The sequence below is a fragment of the Cibotium barometz genome, chromosome 24, assembly GCF_041138505.1.
Source record: "Cibotium barometz isolate CiBa-2024 chromosome 24, ASM4113850v1, whole genome shotgun sequence".
Lineage (NCBI taxonomy): Eukaryota > Viridiplantae > Streptophyta > Polypodiopsida > Cyatheales > Cibotiaceae > Cibotium > Cibotium barometz.
Genome location: NC_141069.1, coordinates 20,250,446 through 20,273,575, shown reverse-complemented (window position 1 = coordinate 20,273,575; position 23,130 = coordinate 20,250,446). Strand labels below are relative to the sequence as shown.

The 23,130-nt window shown below is 44.4% G+C and overlaps 1 protein-coding gene across 1 annotated transcript; it reads left to right on the top strand.

Moving 5' to 3' along the window:
* Window positions 1-1,102: 1,102 nt before the first annotated feature.
* Window positions 1,103-21,809, top strand: LOC147624998 (bifunctional aspartokinase/homoserine dehydrogenase 1, chloroplastic-like). Its single transcript, XM_086818218.1, has 18 exons — window positions 1,103-1,462; window positions 8,177-8,244; window positions 8,788-9,168; window positions 12,231-12,319; window positions 12,451-12,754; window positions 13,569-13,621; window positions 13,726-13,955; window positions 14,063-14,150; window positions 14,237-14,350; window positions 14,444-14,542; window positions 14,769-14,963; window positions 15,212-15,294; window positions 15,710-15,935; window positions 16,263-16,408; window positions 16,557-16,692; window positions 16,785-16,868; window positions 21,187-21,279; window positions 21,377-21,809. The coding sequence occupies exons 1-18, from the start codon at window positions 1,326-1,328 to the stop codon at window positions 21,620-21,622; spliced, it is 2,772 nt and encodes a 923-aa protein (XP_086674344.1). The 5' UTR covers window positions 1,103-1,325; the 3' UTR covers window positions 21,623-21,809.
* The last annotated feature ends 1,321 nt before the right edge of the window (window positions 21,810-23,130 follow it).

Sequence of the window (23,130 nt, the reverse complement as noted above, 5' to 3'; positions counted from 1 at the left end):
TCGATACCCTTGTACAGTGTGACACCTCAATTGGTACCCTTGCAGATCTCACTACTTATACTCATAGACATAATCTTACGTTAGTTAAACAATCAATTGAACACATCAATCAATCCCAATGCTATCATGAGAAATAGGCAATTATAATATCAAATCACACGTACCCACTGGCATGAGACACTTGCTAATACAAAAATATCATGATTAGCTCATATGATCGTCGTTTTCACACCACTGCTCAGTCCACCATCCATACGACACCTTAATCAGTACCCTCGTACAATGCGACAACTCAATCAATACGCTCGCATATCTTACTACTTATACTCAAAGACATAATCCACGTTAGTTAAACAATCGATTGAACATATCAATCAATCCCAATGCTGTCATGAGAAATAGGAAACTATAATATCAAACCACACGTACCCATTGGCACGGCACACATGGGCATCCCCGATATAAAATAAGAAGTATAATTCCCAATAACTCAAGAGTGATTCTCATGAGTGTGAAAGCATGGTTTATCAATCTTTCAGAGGAGAGTTGAGGCAGCCTGATCACATGGCGAGCAAGTGAAGTAGGCCTAATATGCATGTGACCCCATGGAGCTTTGGTGTTATGTCGCCCTTTAGCTAATGACATGTAACTTTAGTTCCCACCCTTCCGACTTCAAATAAGTAGGTATGGTGGACCAAGGCGAATATACACTCTACACTAATCGAATAATGACAATCATTTCATACATATGTAGTGTGTTAGAAATAAACTTTTTTTTCTACTCAGTTTAAAAAGAGGATAACCTTCAAGCTCAACTTGTTTTTATTAAAAAAATATAGGTTCTTTATTTAAAAAACATAGGTATAAACAAAATTTCAAAAATTTGAATCTCGATTTTTCTCAATTTGAGCCGTGAGGTTTTTCTCAATTTGATCGGGGAAATTTGAAAATTACACTCGACAGTTTTTTTTCCCAAGTCTGTACCTATATGTAGTGGCACGTAAACCACTGTGAGATTCTCTCCTTTTCCCTGACAGAGGCTCAGACCTCGGGGGGCCATAGCCAAGGGCCCTTCTGCACTTCAATTATAAATGTCCCATGTACTGCGTGAAGGGTTTTCTGCCGCACGCATCAGTGAAGCTGTCTGGTTTCTTGCTATGGTGTGAGTAACCGTGTGACACTGACGGTTTTTGTCACATGACAGTAAGGAGGTTTTAGCTTTGCTTCTTGCATCAAGAGCAGGCATTTTTGCAGGTGAGATGAATTGAAAGCCAGCGATCTTTTAGCTTTTCTCTTGCAAGGAAAATCTTGCAGAGACAGACACAATGAACCTGCCCTTGCTTCCTGCCATGTCTGCTAATCAGCTGCACAAGCAGATCACCTGGGACACAGACAATGTACTTGGAGTGGCTGGGTTTAGGGTTTTCTCCGGATTGCGCTTCCAGCGAGCTTTCATTCGGAGGTGGGTTCCTAAATCTGTTGCTTCAATGGTTGCCTGACCCGTAGCGTAATCGTTGCTTGGTCTTACTTAATCCGTTGCTTAATGTTCTGTGACCACTTCTTTGTTCTTAATTTGGAGATTATGTCAGTTATTTGCTGAATCTGCTAGTTAATAAAGAGGAGCCTTGGGCTGTCTCTTGCTCAATGCATGTCATTCAATCAGGGATTTTTCGTTGTTAATAATCTCAGCATGATCACCTGTGAATGATTTATGATTCAATTAGCTCCAATGTGGGCAGCACGAGAATGCTTTGATCCCTAGTATCCATGGTTAAAAGAAGGGGGATTCACAAGTGTCAGCAGTCGTACACAGTTCTCCCTGCTATGTGGCAAAATCTTGTTGATTATATAAAAGTGTACGTGTATTGGAGGCCCTCCAATCCCACCAGGTCACGTATGCCTTTAGACAAAAACCATCTGTCCTGGACACCCGGGCCAAAGTGCAGACAAGATGATGAATGGACCCCGCAAGACTAAAACCGTCACCTCGACCTATAGAGTTGAAACTCATGCATAGGTCTTCCCATTAGAAATCCTTACATGATTCTTTAGTCATGGGGACCTACTATATTACATGCATGCATAATGATTAACGCTAAGCAAGTGAGATTAACACTAATCCTATGTTTAGCAAACGCACAAGAAGACGAGATGAAACCTTAATCTATTGTATAATCCAAAACATGAATATGTACAATGGTTCTTGGATCTAGACTTAGATCGTGTTCATGCACACTAACCTACTGTGCATACAAAAGATCTTGATAATTCCACCTGGCAAGTGTAAAGATGCATAATCCCACAATGAATAGTATACATGTGACATGTCAAAACCATAAGAGTAAGCCAACACTGGCCAAGTGTGTAGAAGGCACTCCCAGTAAACATCACATGTGAGAAAGTGACAATGTCAACATTGTAGAAACAATCCCGCTGCAAGGGAAAAACAACATAAAAGGCATCTCCTGTAGACATCACATAGGAGAAAGCGTCTAGCATAGACAAGCATAAGGGTCAACAAGCATAAGTGACCATGAGGCATCACCAACTGCATGTGGGCAAGTAAAATCCTCCCCTGAAATGCATCTGCTAGACAATGCATACCAAGAAATACTGACTAAAGGGCGTAGTCATCAAAAGCAACGGCATCAAAAGACATCTCTGTAGGTGATGAAGATGTAAGGGTCAAGGCTGATACATGTGTAGCCAAATTGGCCTGATCTGCACCTCTGGAAGAAGATGCCAGCTTCTTCTTTTTTTCACTCTCAATACGCTTCTTGCATTCCTCTATGGTGTGCCTTGTTTTTCTGCTATAATTACAACGCTTTTTCTTTTCAAGCTTGTCCTCTGTCTTGGGAGGATCCGATGGGCTAGGTTTAGGCCCAGATCTATTCCCACGAAAGGGAGCAGCCATTGTTGACTCAATAGATATCATGTTGTTTCTGTTGGAAACGAGATTGCTCTTCACTGAGCAAGAGAGTCACAAGGTTGTCAAAAGTGACCACATTAGATGCATTGCCAGCCAACAACCGCAAAGTGGTGCCAAATGTCTGATAAGAGTCGGGCAAATTACGCAAAACTGTTTGAACAAGATAGCCATCTGTCAAGACCTCATCAATGTTAATGAGCTACTCTCGTAGGTCTTTCACATGCGTAAGGTACTGATCGATAGAGTCACCTTCAAGCATGCGGTCAGTCTCAAGCTTGCCCCGAAGGTAAGCTACACGAGCTTCATTGCGACCTGAATACAACGCCGCCAAGGTATCCCAAGCACCCTTTGCAGTGGTGTAGGAACGAATGTGCGGAATGATATGCCTGTGGCACGAGAGAGCAATTAACGCATGGGCCTGAGCATTCCTAGCATCCCAAGTACGCTGCTGTTGAGTAGGAGGAGGACGAGAAGGTGGACCTGCAGGAGGGTGAGCGGGAATCACTTCACCTTCCGTTGGAGCAGGTGCAAGAGGACGCTCCTCAATGCCATCCACATATAGCCATACATTCTTGGCAACCAATACATGACGCATCATATAAGCCCACATAGGGTAGTTATCCCCATTGAGCTTGTCCTCTTGAGATAGCATTCCAAAGAGGTCATTATTATTGTTGGCCATGATAACACAACAAATCTGTCACAAGTCACCATGAGTAGGCAATGTCCAGCAAAACCGTAAGAATACGAGAGATAAATAGCAGGATAATCAATGGACTGAAAGGGAACTCCTTCACCACAAGAAATACATATGCATGTCCCAAATCTGCAAGTGTACTGCACGATGATGCAAACCTGTCAAAGTGTCCACTGTAATACCCAAAATGCCATAGTGCCAATTTTTGCAAAATAGTCCGAATTTCTACAAAATAGTGCCAATTTTTGCAAAATCTCCAAATTTCTAGTGCAATTATGCACCAAATCTGGTGAAGTCAATGCTGATGTGTGCCAATGTTGCAATTGCAGGCTCAATGGTGAAAAGCCCCAAAATTAATGCAACTAATTTGCTAATTTTCTAGCAATTTTTGTTTTTTTGAAAAAATTGCAAAAAAAATTCAGTAAAAAATCACCGAACTCGTAGAAATCTGAAGGTGAATTGTCAGGCAAGGGCAGTAGGTCGTGCAGGTACAATGCAGCAACAACAGCGGTGCTATACGGGAGAACAGGGTGGCGTAGAACAAACTGGGCGGCGCAGGGCGGCGAGTACAGTCGGCGGGTTGGGCGTGCAGATCTAGCACAGGCGGCGCAGTACAAGTTGACGAGCGGTGCTGGGCAGCGAGGGCGGCGCAGATTTGACAATCGGCGGCGGTACAAGGCGTAGGTATAGGGCGGTGCATAGCGCAGGTACAGACGGTGCATAGCAGCGTACGAACGGCGCACAGTAACGTACGGTCAAACTGTTGCAGCAGGTACCAGACAGTCGGGCAATACAGGTCGCCAACAGCAGGGGAGAGAAAACATGACTGTTTTTTTGTTTTTTTGTTTTTTGTTTTTTGTTTTTTAAAAAAAAAGAGAGAGTGTGGCATATGTGCACGATAGGCTGAAGTGGGAGGGAGAAGCTCAAGGGCAATGGGGTAACCCTAACCCTAGCAGCAAGGTGTAACCCTAACCCTAACCCTAACCAGGCTCTGATACCAATGTTGGGTAGGAGGGCAGCTAGTCTGCACACACACACACACACACACACACACACACACACACACAACCTCAAGCACAGAGAAACGTGAGTGCAGGAAAAGATGTACTCAATAATGATAAAATGAAAGTACAAGTGAGTACGTATAGTAGCCTAGGGCAAAGTGCCCAACACACATAAGTGTGTTCGCACAGGGAAAAAACCTGTGTCGAGTCACACGGAAAAAATGCCCGTGAGTACGCTGTGTTCACACCACCTGAACTAGCCGGACATGACCAACATTTCCACCTTTTGATGAGGCAGCCCATGGCTGCAAGATATGTACCACCTTTTTGTACTATATGAATATACTTAATACTCAGCTCTCTCTCTCTCTCTCTTCTCTATCTTTGGTATGCGTTTTGCATCAGCATGTTCCAGGATAGTGTTTAGGGCTGAAAGAAGACTCCTTCCACATGTGACAAAAGTACCAATACCTTCACCCCATGCAATCAGCCATAGCATTTCAAGGTCTCCTTATGTCAAGGGAACGTCACCTTTTCAATGCACGAAGCAACAATGGTGTTGACCATGTGATCTGTGCCACTCCCATCCAAGCGTGGTATGCTCGTTGTTTGCTGTGGGGCTTAGTGGTGCCATGCAACTTGGGGCAACTTAGAGACCTGTTCTAGAAGCCCTGTTCTGTGATGGTTCTACCCAAGGAACTGGCTACTAATGAAGCCAGTTTTTTCAAATCAAGGCATGGTTTGGCAAGGTCACGAGTCTTACCTTCTTTCAAGTTCGCTGTACCTGTTTTGGGGGTACTCGTGATTGCACCTACTGTACCACCGGGATTGTACCTGTTATACGAGAGACATGTTTTGTGAGAATATATATATATGAAGATTTTGGTTGTGCCAGTTTTTTTCAAATGTGATTGATTGAGGATGTGTGAATGGGGAAAGATCAATACTCACACAGGTAGAAGCCCATTTGTAATTCTCGGTCAGGTGTGAGCACTACTTGGGAGGAGCACCGTCTTGTAAATAATAAACACTTGAACACTTATGAAATGGTCGGGTGTGAGCACTACTTGGGCACACCGTCTTGTAAATAATTAACACTTGAACACTTATGAAATGAAAACAACAGAAGACAATAACAATGCAGAAAATGAACAATTGCACAGTGACACCACATTGGGCCGACCCCCCCTCAATAGTGAGTATATTATTGGAGTATTTTATTTTGTGATGCTGAAGGGAGACTGATGAAAATATGCAAAGGGATCGAGGGCGGATTGAAAATCTTCCTAACGAACACTTGTATTGCAGTAGTCTTACAGTAATTTGGTTTGTGTCCCCCATTTGAACTTTTTTAGCTTAAACTAGGCCTTTCAAAGTGCCACTTGGGGGCATGCTTTTCGTTCTGCGATCTCCTTCAAAACCAACTTAAGTTTCTCTTGCTTAAACTAGGCCTTCTAGACAGCCACCTCTTCATTGCGTGCCTTCCACTCTGCAATCCGGTCCTGTTCGAATTGGGCCTTCAAAAGGGCAGCTTCTTTGGCACATGCTGTGTGTTCTGCAATACGATCTTGGCATTCTTATTTTATACCACATGTGATCATTTGAATCATGAGCAAGACCAAGAGCGTTGTTGGGTCTGGAGATGCTTGTGGCACTTTGCTACAAATCCACTTAGTTATATTATCAGATAATGTCCCTCTCTCTGTGAGGTGGGAAAGTATATCCCCCCCCTCCCCTTCAGAGGGCCGCAATTTTCTATGAGGGAGGCAGCAGAGGCTAGACTAGCACAAGGATTTGCAGCTTTGGGGGCACTTGAGAGACAGTGCTGCGCAGACATACAGTTTCAGGAGCCACGCACGAAACTATGGCTATTTGGCACTCTGGTTACATCAACACTTCTCTATGGAGTAGAGATATGGGGTCCTAGTCTTTTCCATAAGAGGAGGGAGCCATTGGCAGGACAGGACGGACCAGAGAGAGACTATTACGATGGATGGCAGCATCTGGAAAGGCCATTAGTGATGATGATTGCACGCATGATTCGGAGCAAGTCATCTGTACCACATGAGATCATCAGGGCAGAGATGGGGGCTGCCCCAGTGGTTACTGAGGCTTTGTTCCATGCAGTTACTTTTCTCCATAGAATATGGGAGCTCCCTCAGCAGAAATACCCTCGCCTAGCACACACTTCCTCCAAACATCTTGCAGATGAGGGAGACACCCAGTGTTGGTATGCCTAGATGTGCACATGGCTGGCCTTGCATGGCATGAGTATTGATGCACTCCCACCTTTTGCTTACAGCCTGGACTGCCCGTTCTTAGATCTCAGCCGTTCAGAGCTGAATCGGGTGATCAGGATGGACATTGTGAGACTAGATATAGAGAGGACATGGGTCAGGCCCCCGCAGCCGTTGGGCACGAAAATGGCACACTACCATAGTCATTTTCTACACCTCTCTTCGGACGGGTTTATTACACGCCATGCTTACATGGACACACACCTCTCACATGGTATTCGGAGTGCTATTGGACAGATTCGCACCTCTTCACACCGGCTGAGGATAGAGACAGGTTGATATGAGGATATATCACTAGAGGACTGCTTATGCCAGCTTTGCCATCAGGAGGTGGAGTCAGAGGAACACTATATATGTCGTACTGTCTACTATGAGATCCGAGGGAGGTACCATTGCCTGTTCCGTGAAGGCTTTGGACCTTTGTGTCGGATCATGGACTTTGAGGACCAAAGGTGCTTAGGGCTCTTCATACTTGAGCTTAGACGCCACACAGAGAGAGCCTATTGAGGGACAGGAGGGCAATGGGACCAGAGCCGCCTAGAAAGAGAGCCCTCAAATTTTTTCAGAGCCAGCACTGTAACCCCACCAGCCTCTACTCCCCCATCTACAGGCCTACTTGGCAGACCACCCTCTAGAGGAGTCACCCTGGACAGAGCCATTGCCATCTGTAGAGCGAGACGCCCACGACCACGAGGATCACGTCCACGACTCCCTCACCATCGGCAGATTCGAGCCATCATTGCCCGCCACCGGATGAGTTTACCGCGACGATTCAGCGGTTCAGCTTTCAGCTCTTAGCTCTCTTAGGATGTTACTATTTTCATTCTTTCTTTCAGATTTGTTATGATGAGACATCATCATCATCAGTTGTACCTTGTTTTGGTCTCATGGGCCATTTCGGCCTTTAGGAGACGTTAATATATCTTTCTCTCTCTCTCTCTCTCTCTCTCTCTCTCCCCCCCCCAAACCCTCCTTCCAGAATAAACTTGGATGTACCTCTAGTGGAATGCTTTTTTCCCCTCCGTGCACAAGTTCGCACTTGCATCTTGATATTTCCTAGATGCTGCCTCCTTATAGCACCTTCTTTCTTATGTAGATTTGAGTTCCTGCTTGCTTTGGGCAGTCTCACTTAGAATGACTTTTCTATTACGTGCACTGGTACGCATATGCAGGGAGCGGTACTGTAGGCTTTGTTAGATATCTTTGTTGAATGGAAAATTGATTAGCTATTTATGCATGGAGCTGGCAGGTTGGAAAATCATGGTCACGAGAAAAAAGTTGGAAGATGTTTTACTGAAGTTCAAGCTGCCCTGGCAGGTTTGTGCTACTTCACAGCATCTCTAATTCTGCAGTCTCATGGTGTCTTGTGTATCTTTTACAAACAAATGGCAGTCAGTATATGTATGTTTTGAGTGTATAGGCTATGCATGATGGAGTTGATGCTTGGAAACTTTGTGAGTAGACTCTTATGGAGTCAAGATTGCACTTCGGTTTTTGTTAAGCTTGGGGAATTTCCATTGGTATATCTTTTTGCTGTATTAGTGGACCTGCAGATTGTTTTTGAAGTCTTTGTCCAAGTGCAGCGAGCTGGTTTATATTAATTCTTTCTATTTGAAGCGATGCAATTGCCAACCAGCAAATATGTATATGTGCGCACGCACGTGTGTGTTTGTGTCTTCTCTTTACTGCTAGCCTTCATCGTGGCCGAGTTTGCCCTTCACCTCCGTAGAAGTGATACAAACTCAAGTTTTTATCTATGAAGATTTGTCCCCAAGAGTAGGTCAAGGTTCATGCATGAAGTTATGACACCACAGTGGAAATAACCTGAACTTTCCATTTGTATATGCATTTGTTAAGCAGATTTTGTCACCCAAGAGAAGGTCACAAAAGAGCTAGCTTTGCCACGAGGAAACACTTGGTCTGCACACAAGTTTGGAGGCACATGTGTGGGCACATGGGAGCGTATTTGGAACGTGTCTGGTATAATCGTCGACGATCCTTCACTGAGAAAGCTTGTAGTTGTTTCAGCTATGTCGAAGGTTACAGATCTTATGTATAGTCTACTTGACAAGGCCCAGCGCAAGGATGACTCTTATGAAGCTGATTTAGTTCAGGTCTATGAAAAGCACAGGGAAACCGCTGTCTTTCTTCTGGGTGAAGGCTCAGATCTTGATAGTTTCTTGGACAACCTTCAGACAGATGTACAAAACCTTCGGGCCATATTGCAAGCTATTTACATTGGTATTATTCCTCACAAATTTCTTTTGATGTACCTTAGGAATAAATTGCAGCTTGTATTAGGAGGTTTGAGTGTCGAGTAGAGCTGGCTACGGTAGGCAGCTAGTAGCGTCATATGATTAAGGCTGGTTTACAGACATAGGTGGACCTGTAAGATGCACATGTAAGGCCAGTAACTACCTCGGTGCTGTCAGAATCGTGCATGCGGAAGCTTGAATACACGTTGTGAGAGAGAGAGAAGTTGACGCAGAGAGAGAGAGAGAGGTTGGCGAACAACGCTTGAACTGCTTTAGCAATGAATAGATGAGATAATACAATGGTGGGCATGGGTATTTATACCCTCATGCTGGAAATGGCCGACCCAAATAGCATAAATTAATTAAATAACCTATCCCTTTGTTAAGGCATGTTCCCACATGAGATACTACCTTTAACACCCTCTCTGTAGCTCATAGTGGGCATAGATGAAGAAACCAAGTCGATGCAGATGCAACCATGGACACCCTAGCGTGGCCTTTGCTAGGTACACCTCGGATAATGCACCAATCAACCTGTCTCCACAAGAAAATGCCATCTTGAGCTTCAGCTGCCACATAGAATAATGAACTGCAGATGACTCCACGTCCATGATCCCCCATTCGTTGAACTGAGAACACATCACGTCCAAAAAACTCTGAATGCTTGAACTGTCACACACGACGCCCAAAATTCTGCTACACAATGAACCAGGAACTCATCCCATCCATAGTCTACTACCAATGAACTACGAACACATCACGTCCATAGATTTGTCAAGCTGTTCCATGCCAGATGCATGTGCCTTGAACTTCGACACACGGGTCCAAATCACCAAAACGGGAGCACAGACTGCCCCTCTCTGCCACTCACATGCCTCTCTCTGGCTGAAGCACGTGGTAGCATCCATCCACCAAGCTAGAATGCTGGAGCATGTGCCAGTGTAGTCCTCGCCACACCGGCAGACGCCGTAGCATCCCTAGTAGAATCACTGTCACTGTCATCCTCGTCAGCTTTGCCTTTGCCTTTGTCATTCGTCGAGCCTTGAGCTTTAGCTTTGGATTTGCAATCCCGACCCAAATGCCCTCGCTTTCCGCACTTATAACAACGGCTCCTAGACTTCTTATTGGATTCCGATGCAGCATGTGCCGATTCTACATCCTTCGGAACTTGAATCTTGCCTTGGGAAATGAGCACTGCTTCCTCCTCAATGAGAAAAGAGCTGAGATCATCAAATTCCAGCTTTTCCTTCGTGACTTGTAAGCATAATGCCCTCGAGACCATCTCGTACTCCTCAGGCAACTTCGAAAGAACCAAGGCAGCTAACTGGGTACTAGTTAATGCACTATTCATAGCCGATAACTGATCATGGATAACCTTTGCCTTCATTAGAAATGACTGCATAGAGGTCCCGGCTTCAAACTTGATGGAAAACAACTGGGCGAGAAGGGTTACTGCTTGCATTGTTGAGTCTCGATCAAACATTCCTGCAAGCTTTGACCACATTTCCTTGGCAGTCTTTAAAGTCTGAATGGCAGGGGAAATTTCCTTGGTGAGAGATTCTGCAATCGCCGACATCGCCTTCGCATTGTGAGCTTCCCAATCCACAAGAGATTTGAGAAACTCCTCCTCCTGAAGACGTGTGAACCGATTGCTATCCCTTCGGGGACGTTCCTCCGAGCCATCAACAATGTCCCATAAGCCTTTTCTGCTAAACCATAGCCTCATGATCAAGTTCCAATGCGCATAATTGTCGCCATTCAGTTTGTCATCCTTGCTCGAACACGGGAGTCCCATCTCGAAAACTCCGTCCACCTCTACTCAGTCGACCCGGTCTTCGATAACGCACGTCTCCTCCCTTCGCCTTCTCTTCTCCCAGCCGGCGGTTCTCTTGCGGCTGCACTCCTGCTGCACGAGCGGTGCCACTGGCCTCCTCTTGCTCTGCTGCCTGCAAGAAAACGTAGCTTTTGCTGCTGCTCTGCCTCGCGCACTTGCGTGCCTTTCTTGCCGCCTTGCTTGAGTCCTGCTTCTGCCCGCTCAATGTGCGCCACCCTTGCTGGCTGCTATGCAAACGCTGCCCTTGCTAGCCGCCATGCATAGTGCGCTGCCTTGAGATACCCGCTTTTGCTGGCCTTGGGTGCTTTGGCTGCTTCAAGAAGAAATGCAGGTTTGCTCTAGCCTTGATGCAGACGCAGTCTGCCGCGCGTCTCCTCCCTCGTGCCTTGTGTGTGTCCGAGGATCAGAAGCCTTCAAGCTCTGATACCATGTCAGAATCGTGCATGCGGAAGCTTGAATACACGTTGTGAGAGAGAGAGAAGTTGACGCAGAGAGAGAGAGAGAGAGGTTGGCGAACAACGCTTGAACTGCTTTAGCAATGAATAGATGAGATAATACAATGGTGGGCATGGGTATTTATACCCTCATGCTGGAAATGGCCGACCGAAATAGCATAAATTAATTAAATAACCTATCCCTTTGTGAAGGCATGTTCCCACATGAGATACTACTTTTAACAGGTGCATCCCCTGTGCTTATCCAGGCCACCTGTGTTAGATGGCAGGGAAATCTTGCCTGTCCATTGAATTGTGTAAGACTGGTTACAGACATTAGTGCACCTGTTATAGGGCCCCATCCAGGCTGCCCATGCATCATTGCATGATTGTTCATCAAACTCCCTATCCAACCCACAGGTGGGGAGTTTTGTTCAAGGCCAGTAAGTAACAGACATTGGTGCACCTGTCAGCAGTGGCCTGTCCGTGCACGAGCAATCATGGTGGTTCAACTCACTGCCCTTCCTATGGGCAGGAAGAATTGCTTCCCCAGCCTACGGCAGTATGTGTATGCTGTGGCAGTCTGTGTGCTTTATTGTCAGGTTGTTCTGCTAAAGCATGTACCAGAATCGATTATCCTGTTCTTGTGCTTACTGTTATAAGAATATAAATTGAGTGTTCTTGTTACTTTGTTGTTCAATTCAGCACTTTTGTCCTCATTGTGTTCGAACTTTTGTAAAGTTTGGTTGTGTTTCTGAGACTCACCCTTTTATTTTGTAGCTGGACATTGCACTGAATCCTTCTCCGATTTCATTGTTGGGCATGGTGAGCTTTGGTTGGCTCAAATGCTTGCCGCCACAGTACGGAAGGTATAAAGCACACAGCCGAATCTTAACGATTGTGTGATTGTCGATGAAATTCGATGGCAGCAATGGTGGTGTCTGGGCTGCTATGCTGGTCATACAAAGCTGGATAATGTTTCTGGTACTTTTCTTTGCAGAGGGGTTTGACTTGCAGTTGGATGGATGCAAGGGAGGTTCTTATTGTTAATCCAACCTCTTCGAATCAAGTAGATCCTGATTTTGAAGCCTCAGATGAAAGGCTCGATGCTTGGTATGCCCGCAATCCAGCCAACACCATAATTATAACAGGGTTCATTGCAAGTACTCGAGATAATGTTCCAACCACTCTGAAGAGAGACGGTAGCGATTTCTCAGCAGCCATTTTTGGCGCGCTGTTTAGAGCCAGAGAAGTCACTATCTGGACCGATGTGGATGGTGTATACAGTGCAGATCCAAGGAAAGGTAATATTTTTTTCCCTCCTCTTTGGTGCAGTTTATAATATTGACTCTAATAGTGTGCCTGTTGTTTCAATAAAGAAGCTAAGAATCTTCTTATAATGTATTACTGGTTACAAAAACAACCCTGGCCATGGAATGGATGGGAAGATGGACAGGCAGCATCATTCTGGCTGGTCTGGATGAATATACTGCAATTTGCTGCTTGTTACATCTTTGGTATCGACCAATTAAGGGGTATGACCTGCTTTATGGTCATGCATGGTGAACATTATATAGCAGTTGGCATTTGGAGATTGGTGATGAAGGAAATGGCTAATAATCTCATAAAGTAGAGTTATTAATAGGGCCTGGGGCCTATGTAAGTGAGTGGGTGTGCACATGTCTGTGTGTGGAGCCAACAGAGTGTGTTGGTATTTATCTAGTATAGCCCATGAGGTGGATATATTACTGAACCTTCTGGTGGTCATGTGGTGTGTTATGGGACACGGCTGGTAGAATTTGTGAGTAAGCTGGTATATGGCCTGGAGGCCTCAGGCTCATGTGTATTCACACCTCTTAACTCCCCTACGCTGAGGGGTGGTCTGGAGCAGTTGGGTTGGTGAATCCGTCAACTGCTTTTTCTGTGTTCTCTATGCACATGTGTGGTGCTCTGGAGGAGGTTGGGCCTGGTTCTCGAAATGAGGGCGTTTCACTGTTGACGAGTGCACCCCGTTGCCTTGTTATCGACGGATCCAGTCACTTGCTTTTGCCTTCACTGCATTCCCATCTGAGCATATTCTAGTTGCCTGTGTTTAATTGTTGAAAATGCCTATTGCAGTCAGTGAAGCAGTAATTCTCAGCACTCTCTCTTATCAGGAAGCATGGGAAATGGTAAGGCTTCACGGTGTGAAGGTGGCTTTGTAGTTTATCATTCCTTTGATATGATGATTTGGACCATCTTTGGAGCCTCTAAACTGCAGACTTTGCTTTTGCAGTCTTATTTTGGGGCCAACGTGCTACATCCTCGAACGATTATTCCAGTCATGTGCTACAATATACCCATCACCATCCGAAATGTGTTCAATCTCGCAGTGTCTGGCACAAAAATCTGGTGCTATCCGGATCCAGAAATGGAAGACTCACAGCTGGAAACTGAGTCCCGAGGGTTCTCCACTGTGAAAGGTTTTGCTACTATAGATAATGTGGCTCTTGTTAACGTGGAAGGGTAATACTAGGATGTCTTACAGATGCATTGCAGCTTAGCACGTTTCTGCATTGTTGCGTTTTTTCCTAATGAGAATTTTATGAAGTAACTATGGTTAAAACATCCAGAACCGAGATGGCTGGTATTCCTGGAACTGCAAGCGACATTTTCGGAGCTGTCAAAGATGTTGGAGCCAATGTTGTGATGATCTCACAGGTAGCATACACACTTCATTGGCGACCTATCATTGTGTTTCATATTACTTTGTTTTCTGATATGCCCTTGTTGTTGGGTTTATGAAGGCAAGCAGTGAGCATTCAGTCTGTTTTGCCATCCCAGAAAAAGAAGTGAAGGCTGTAGCAAAAGCTTTAGAGGAAAAATTTCAGAGAGCATTGGAAGTTGGGCGCCTTTCTAGGGTAATTGTCACTTGCTTAGGATGAGGTATTCGCATTGAGTGATATTATTTGGTCGGTTTCAGTCAGTAAAAAATATATAAGACTCTGTTATAGGTGGAGGTGATCCCTAATTGTAGTATCCTAGCCGCAGTCGGTCAGCGCATGGCAAGTACTCCAGGAGTTAGTGCTACTCTTTTCAATGCACTTGCAAAGGTAATTTCTCTCTGAAGTCTTTCTCCCAGACATAATGTGGTGCAAAAGATGTCCAGCTTGCTTGTTTCGGGTCTTTACATAATACAGGTCTCTCCCCACCCATGAGATGGGATAGGCTGGGAGTTGGCTACAGAGGTGGTCATGATTGGCCCTGCTCTTGACGGTTGTTATCGTCTTTCATTACATGTTTTTCACATGATGCCATGGTTTGTTGTCGGTTTTGTAGGCCAATATAAACGTGAGAGCAGTAGCTCAGGGATGCTCTGAGTATAATGTGACCATTGTTGTCAATCAAAAGGATTCTGTGAAGGCCCTAAAGGCAGTTCATTCAAGATTTTATCTCTCAAAGACAACAATGTCTGTTGGCATTGTAGGGCCAGGTTTGATTGGTGGTACACTTCTGGAGCAACTGAAGGAGCAGGTATTAAAAGGCTTGCCACACCTTTTAGTTTGTTGAAAACGTTCTTTATTATTACGTCTTTGTCAAAATTCTTTTAATTTGTAAGCTATAATCCAATTTTATGAAGGAACAGGTACACTCTCACACTCTCACACGTGCGCCTGTCATGCTTGCCCCGTGTTGCATGCACCATGCACGCTTATATGTACGTACATATGCCTTTATATATGTAAATTTGAAATGTTTCAACTGTACAATTCTTTTTACAGGCGGCAACATTGAAGGAAGAGTTTAAGATTGATCTTCGGGTCATGGGAATATTGGGATCGAAGACAATGGTCTTAAATGATACGTGAGTTCCTTAGTCAAACAATTTCCAAGGGTGATGCACATTACTTAGTCCCTTATCTTGTGTACTTTTCTCACAAAGATCCTTGCTTGATCAAGAATGCTTACGTTTCAATGTGATCACCATAAGTAAACCTCTGTATTCAGCTGATTTCAAGGACTACTGGCTATTTACCCCTTCCTATGGGATTCCATAACACGATCAAATGTCTGACCTGTTTTTATGTGTGCTTTGAAAGACATGTAAGATAACGGATGGTGTGCCTGAGCCCTTGCTTTTTGTTTTTTAAGAAGCTTTCTTCTAAAATGGTATCAGAGCTTTGGCTTAGGCTAGCAGCTATATGCATTATGAGGTGGACTTTGTGGTAGTGTCTGAGACATTGCAGAACTTCAATTATATATTTTTTTGCTGTGTGCAGTGGAATTGACCTTGAGAAGTGGAAGCATTTGCTTAAGGAGAAGGCTGAGCCTTCTGACATTAATAAATTTACGGAACACCTGCAGTCCAATCACTCTATACCAAACATGGTGATTGTGGACTGCACAGCAAGTGCAGACGTGGCAAAGCATTACCATTGGTGGATTACACGGGGGATACACGTGATTACCCCAAACAAGAAAGCCAACTCTGGACCCTTAGATCAGGTTTTTTGCACAAAAATAGTGTATTCTATACCCTTTTATATTACTTAGTTGGCATATCTTGGTCAAGTATGTAAGTACGTATGTACATATATAACATACATGAATGCATGTGTGCATGTGCTCATGTGCACACAAGAAAAAAGTGGGCATGAGGTGTGTAATGAAACAAAAACATATAGATGCAATGTATGTATGGTTTTCTTATGCTGTGATTTCCTTTGCATGTTTTTTTTTTTGGGTTTGCAATGCATGGTTTTCTCATGTCGTGATTTCCTTTGCATGTTTTTTAAAAAAATTGTTTTTTTGTTTTTTGTTTTGGGTAAAAAGTACCTCCGGCTAAGGGCTCTTCAGAGGCAGTCCTATACACATTACTTTTATGAAGCTACAGTCGGGGCTGGGCTTCCTATTATCAGCACACTGAGGGGACTTCTTGAAACTGGCGATAAAATCCAGCATATAGAGGGCATCCTAAGGTCAGTTTGGAAGTTTAACACATCCTTTTGTTAGGTTGCTTGACTTTTTTGAAGACATGGTTTGAAGTCTTGTGGCTAGATGTGGGAACTGTTAGTTTTACACAAATCAGATATGCAGTAGATTTCAACAGTCTTCCTTGTTTGGCAGTGGAACACTAAGCTATATTTTCAACAATTTTACCGGAGACAAGTCCTTTAGTCAGATTGTACTTGAGGCAAAGGCTGCAGGATACACGGAGCCAGATCCTCGTGATGACCTTTCTGGCATGGACGTTGCAAGAAAGGTTCACAACTTGATCATGTCTTTCGATGAATATAGGCTGGAGTGTTAATGGGGTTAAAATTTTAATGGTTAACTTCCTTGCCTTTAATGCAGGTTGTAATACTTGCAAGAGAATCTGGCTTGAAGCTGGAGCTGGAAAACGTCCCGGTGTTAAGCTTAGTTCCTGAACCTTTGCGGGTAAGTAGACTTTGCCAAACTTCATGGCACGTATGTCATCAAGTTGTTAATTAGACATATGAAATATGCAGATCCCTCTCAACCAGCTTCAGCATGCAAACTTAATTGCGTGTTAATTCTTTGGATCTTGATGGAGAAACTGGCTAGCTAAGCACTCAGCCATAAATCCCCTAAGGGCCTCTGGGAGTATGAGGTGAGACCAACACCAGGCTTAGCTTCTCACCCATGGCCTAGTTTCCCGCCCTTCAATGTTGTAGAACACTTGCGCTTATGTGCTAGGGTTATCCAGAGATAGAAGGGTGTGGCGGAATCACACATACAACACACACGAGTCCTAAACTATTGCTTTGTATTATGTACAAGAAGAAGTAATACAACTGAAATTCAAGTACAAGATGTGGTTGAGAATGAAGACGTCAAATTACAGCCGTTTGACCTACTTTTGACTCTCAGCTAGCACTTCTCCTATAGAGAAACATTGTGTGAAGTACAACACTAAGGAAAGCAGATGATTATGACGATTTGGCTACCCACGTATATATATGCACCAATGCTCCTAGTCGGCCAGTAGTATTGTTGTTGGCCACCTGTATCCGATTACCACTTCATCAATGCCACATCATCACCACCACGTGGCAGTGCCATGTGTCCTTTGTGCTGTCCGACTGTGCCTATCGGTTGCTATCTTATGTCTGGCTATGCCTTGCATACTCATAGGTGTGTCACATTCTCCCCTACTTGCATTGCAACTGTCCTTAGCTGCACGGTGTCCATATAAAATGCCCTTCTATAAAAGGAAAAGATCCAAGAAAAGCTCATCCGATTTACCCAAGATCCTGAACACTGCGAGACCACTTTGCATCCAGTGCGAAGGCTCACATTCCGTCCTCGCCGCATCAACACGAAGACTTGCAGAGAAACCTGCGGATGACCAACTTCCACTTGATCAAGCATTCTCCATTTGTCCAACCATCCATGAAAAAACACTGCAAACGTTTGAGTATCCTTTGGTAGCTCACAAGAAGAACACTCTAGAGAGTGGCCAAGGAAAACTCCACTATCCAAACTCCAGCCACTGATGCATTGGCTTAAATGGAGCACAAGAACTACTTGCACCCTCTCCAATGCACCCGGAAGGAAGAAAGTAGAACCAAGAACCATACTCCTCAGAAACGTTGCACCAAATCTGTATCCATCAGTACAATATATCTAAATCACCCATGTTCACTGGAACATACTCCAAGTAATACATCCGTTGATATACCGAAGTCAAGACCCCGGTTGTTGTCGGTACAATCTCCAAGAAATCTGTGTACTGTGAAGGTACACCAACTGGCTATCCTCCCATTACGAAGACAAATCTAATGACATGTCCTCCTGTAGTGCCTCCATGATATCAGACACTGAAGATACTCCACCCAATGCAAACGATAGGTGAGAAGAGTCCTCTTGAACAACCCCAGAAACTAAAGTGCCCGCCACTGAAGCCAAAGATTCTCCACTGAGTGCAAACGGCAACTGCGAAGACTCTCCCTTGAGACTTGGTTGAAAACTTCCTCTGTTTGTACCTGTGGCCTAATGCAATGAAGCACCGTGGGTGTGTGCTCAATCCGAGAAATGAATGAAAAAAGCTGAGATGCGCAACACATGCATCTCCTTCACACTCATCCTCCGGCTCTGAAGAAGCCTTCTCCTTGGATTGCTCCTCCAATGTCTTCGGACAATCCTTTGTGATGTGCTCAGTGGAGTCACAATAAAAGCACTGCCCAACATCCATCTTGGCACAACGCCCTTCAGGGGTGAGGCGAGTCACCCACTTGCCTTGTCCTTACCATCCTTGGCCTTGGATTGGCTACCCTTGTCCTTGCCTTTCTTCCGCCTTTGTTGTTGAACTGCATCGGAAAGATCACGGAGCCAATGTGCACGAACGTTTGCATGCAAAGACAGTTTCAAACCATCCACAAATCGCTCAACTTACTCCGAGCGTCAGATGGTCCTTGGGTCAATTCACGCTCGTAATTACGGGAATAAACTACTTCAAGACTGCCTTGCGGGGGCTGGCAGTCATCCCAGCAAGTCACGAAGTGGTGCCTAAGGTTGTCTTTCCACCACAAGAGAGTGGCACCCGTCAAAGCCGTACACACCAAATGGAGCTGAAAAATATCTGAACCACTTGTTGCTGATGTTGGGGCCATCTCTCAGGTCAGTTGGTTACGACTTCTCCATCCATCTTCCGATTGAACTTTGGAGGCTTCAGAAGCTTCATTAATTGAGCTCGTTCCTCATGAGGCATGGAGGAAGAACTTGTCAAACCGATAGTTCCTTGATGTCGAGTGGGTGAAGGTGAGTAGAAACTGTTCAAAGAATCCGGTGGAGAGGGACTCCGCGAAGGAGACTCTTGGTGATGCGAACGACGTCTCTCCTGTCGACTACGCGCAGGTGTAGCATGATGAATGCCGGACTGGTCATCCAGTATATCCTTGCCTGCATCCAAAGGAGTGAAAAATCCTCCTCAAGAAAGTTTCGTCGCTTCGTGCTCAAAATCATCCAATACTCGCTCCGAAGCACGGGCGCTTGTAGATTCTTGATCTGGAATACTAGGTGCTCGAGGTGCGGACTCCATCTTGTCAAGATATAGCCTACATTTTAGCCGCCTGAGCGTCCATGAATGCGATCATGCTGAGAAGTAAATCAATGAGTTGTGAATCCATGACAAATATATAGTGATCAAGGACTGGGTGAGGGATTTCAACTATGCGTGATGAGGTAAGGGTTTGGTGGGATAGCAAAGAGGAGGGTTTGGTGGGGCAGGGAAGAGGAGGGTTTGTGATGCACGATATACCCCGAATAACTAAGGTGCTAGAAAAGAAAAGAAAATAAAATAAATTTGATACTAACTGTAGAACACTTGCGCCTATTTGATAGGATTTTCCAGAGATAGCGTGTGGTGGAAACACAAGAGTCCTAAACTACTACCTTGTATTATTTACAAGAACGAATGCACACCTTAATCTGGTGCCACGTAGACATGATTATTCCTTAGAGCCGCTTTAAGGGCAAAGTTAAAGGTCATATATGGGCAGTTTGGAGACATTTTGGTAGCCCTATATATAGGTGCTCAAAGGTGCCCAAGACATGCACCAATGGTTGGAACATATTATGGGCACAATATGAACACATTTTATGACATTTTGATGAGTTTTTATAGCCTCAAAAGTGAAAACCAACCTAATTACGACTTGCTATCACTTTCCTATATAAAGGCAAGTCATGTGTCATTCATAATCATTCAAAGACAGAGATTTGCAGAGCCAAGACCAAGGGCATGCGGTTCCATTAACACACAAAGGAGGATAGTAAGCATTAGTTCAAGCATAGCATTCATAGTCTAGATCTACATTGGATCTATGACAATCATTGTAATTACTCATTCATTCAATAATATATAAGAGCAGGTTAGGTAAAATAGTGTCTCTCTTCTCCTTCTCTCTACTTCTCTATGTTATGAGCATGCGATTAGCATTAATCTTTATTGATTTGCATTAATCATCATTAAGCACGCTTCCGCATAGTAGCCATGTTACAAGAGTAATACAAGTGAAATTCAAGTACAAGATGTGGCTGAGAGTGAAGACATCAAATCACAGCCTGTGACCTACTACTGTTCACTCCCGGCCTAGCACTTCGCCCATAGAGAAACACTATGTGAATCATATGCTGAGGAAAGCAGATGATTATGACGATTTGGCTACCCATGTATATATATGCACCAATGCTCCTAGTCGGCTAGTAGTATTGCTTTCGGCCACTCATACCCGATTGCCACATCATCAATGCCACATCGTCACTGCCATGTCATCGCCACCACGTGGTAGCGCCACATGTTCTTTGTGCTGTCCGACTCTGCTTGTTGGTTGCTATCTTATGTCCGGTTGTGCCTTGCATACTCATAGGTGTGTCACAAACGTTCAGTCATTTTGATATCTAAAACGATTCGGCAAACAACAATCCTTTTTAGGTTTGAATGGAAGCCTCATGGAGTTTTGACAGGGCGTGACTTGAGAAATAATGTCTACGAAGGATCATGAAGGATTAGGACCATGAAGGATTATTTTTATTCTATAAATGTCTACGAAGGATCATGAAGGATTAGGACCATGAAGGATTATTTATGTCAATTGTGTGGTCAGAGAAAAGAAACATCTAACCAAACCAAAAAAGAAGTCTTAGTGTTCGTCTACTAAAACATTTACAGCAATGCCAGAGTGGAGGTTTTTGAGAGAGAGGTAGAGGGATGGTCGTGTCTTGTTGTGTGCAGGGGGCTTGCTCCACAGAGAACTTTTTGAATAGACTCCAGGAACATGATGCAGAAATGACAAAGCAAAGGGTAGAGGCCGAGAGTGCCAATGAGGTAAATGGGGTGTAGTGACATAATAACGGTCATGTCCTACGTGAAGGCCAGTTGGTTTAATCTTTTTAATGTTGTGCTGCTCATGTGCACTTTGCAGGTAATGCGTTATGTTGGGGTGGTCGATGTGCTTGCAAAAACAGGCAGTGTTGAGCTTCGACGGTACCCAAAATCACATGCTTTTGCACAATTGTCCGGCAGTGAGAACATAATTGCAATTACGACACAAAGATATCATAAGCAACCCCTCATTGTGAGGGGCCCCGGTGCAGGGGCGGACGTAACGGCAGGTGGTGTCTTCAGTGACATCTTACGGCTTGCCTCTTACCTGGGGGCTCCGTCATGATGATGTGTCTCATGAGGATGTGTATTGCGCGCGGTAAATGCCATAATTTCTAAATAATACTAGCATGCCAATTCAACTTGTGAAAAATACCCCTCACTTTGAGAACCTACAGAAAACTACCTTTCAAAATTTCCAAAAAAATAGTTATAATTGGATATAATTACAATTAAAATGCTTGCTCATCAAATTCATCTCAACCCAGAGTAAGAAAGATTGATGTAATCATATTTGAAATGCTTGTTTAAGTTCATCTCTCTCTCTGCTTCAACCTAGGGTAAGAAAGGGCTAGGAACAATACCTAGGTGAGTAAGGTAGCGCCGCTCTTCTTCTCCCGAGACATGGGAGAACATTAGCTAGGTGGGTAGGGTAGCGCCCTACTTCTCTGGGGACGTGCGTTTGATTCTGGTCCACCCCTTCCTCACTCCACAAAGGGATGAAAAGGTGCATGTGTTCCTTTGTTAAATAAAAGGGATTAATGTAAGGTTCAATAATTTATTTTTTCTCGAACATTGGGTACAAGGGTTTGATCTCTCTCTCTCTCTCTCTCTCTCTCTCTCTCTCTCTCTCTCTCTCTCAACCCTAGAATGGATGGTATGATCAAGAGTGCAAAACCACCAGGCTTCGCCTCTTACCCAAGAGGAAACGTGGACTGATTTCAGCACAGAAGATGCAATACATATTTTGTACATTCACTTGTCGAAAGGAACGGGCATTTCTCGCCAAACGAGAACAAGAGTTATATTAGCTCTTGTTGAGCCAGAACAACTTAGAAGCCTGGCGCATTCTTGAAGAAAAAAGAGCACCTACACATATCACAGATCTTAGCCTTTGAGAAGCCTATGCACGACAATTGTATGATGTGTCAGACTAAGCTATGCCACAAATGTCACACATCCCTCGGCTTACATCATCTCTCTCTTTGATTCCCTCAATGTCCCTAGGGCTCTGAAAAAGCTACATAATGGGAGATCAAAAGATCATGAGGATCTACACGTGGAACATTTTGCCGATGGGCACTATGTTTGGCTTCCATTCTTGCCAGTCTTTTTAATAGAGCACTTTGTGAAGGCTTCCTACCCTCTTGGACTGCCAACACCATTGTTCCCATCCATAAAGCTAGAGGCCCCATGGACCAAGGTAACTATAGGACTATCATGATTGGTCACACAATGGCCAAGATCTATGGGACAGTACTAGAGGACATAATGAGCTCTATGGCAAAGACGACGAGAAACAGAGCATCATGCCAGGCGGGCTTCATGAGAAACTTCTCCATTATCTTTACTTTACGCACTATCATAGAGGGGTGAGGTCCTAATTTGGGCAAAACCAAGGTTATGGTCTTCAAGATATCTTATGCAGTCGCCTCATGATTTTCTTTCATATACAGAGATGCCTCAGTGGAGATTGTGCAGAAGTATGTGTAACCTAGAAGTCACTTTTACAAGCCCTTTGTTTTGCATGACCATAATGCCCATTGACCGACTTGCAAGGGGGCATGCCTCCTT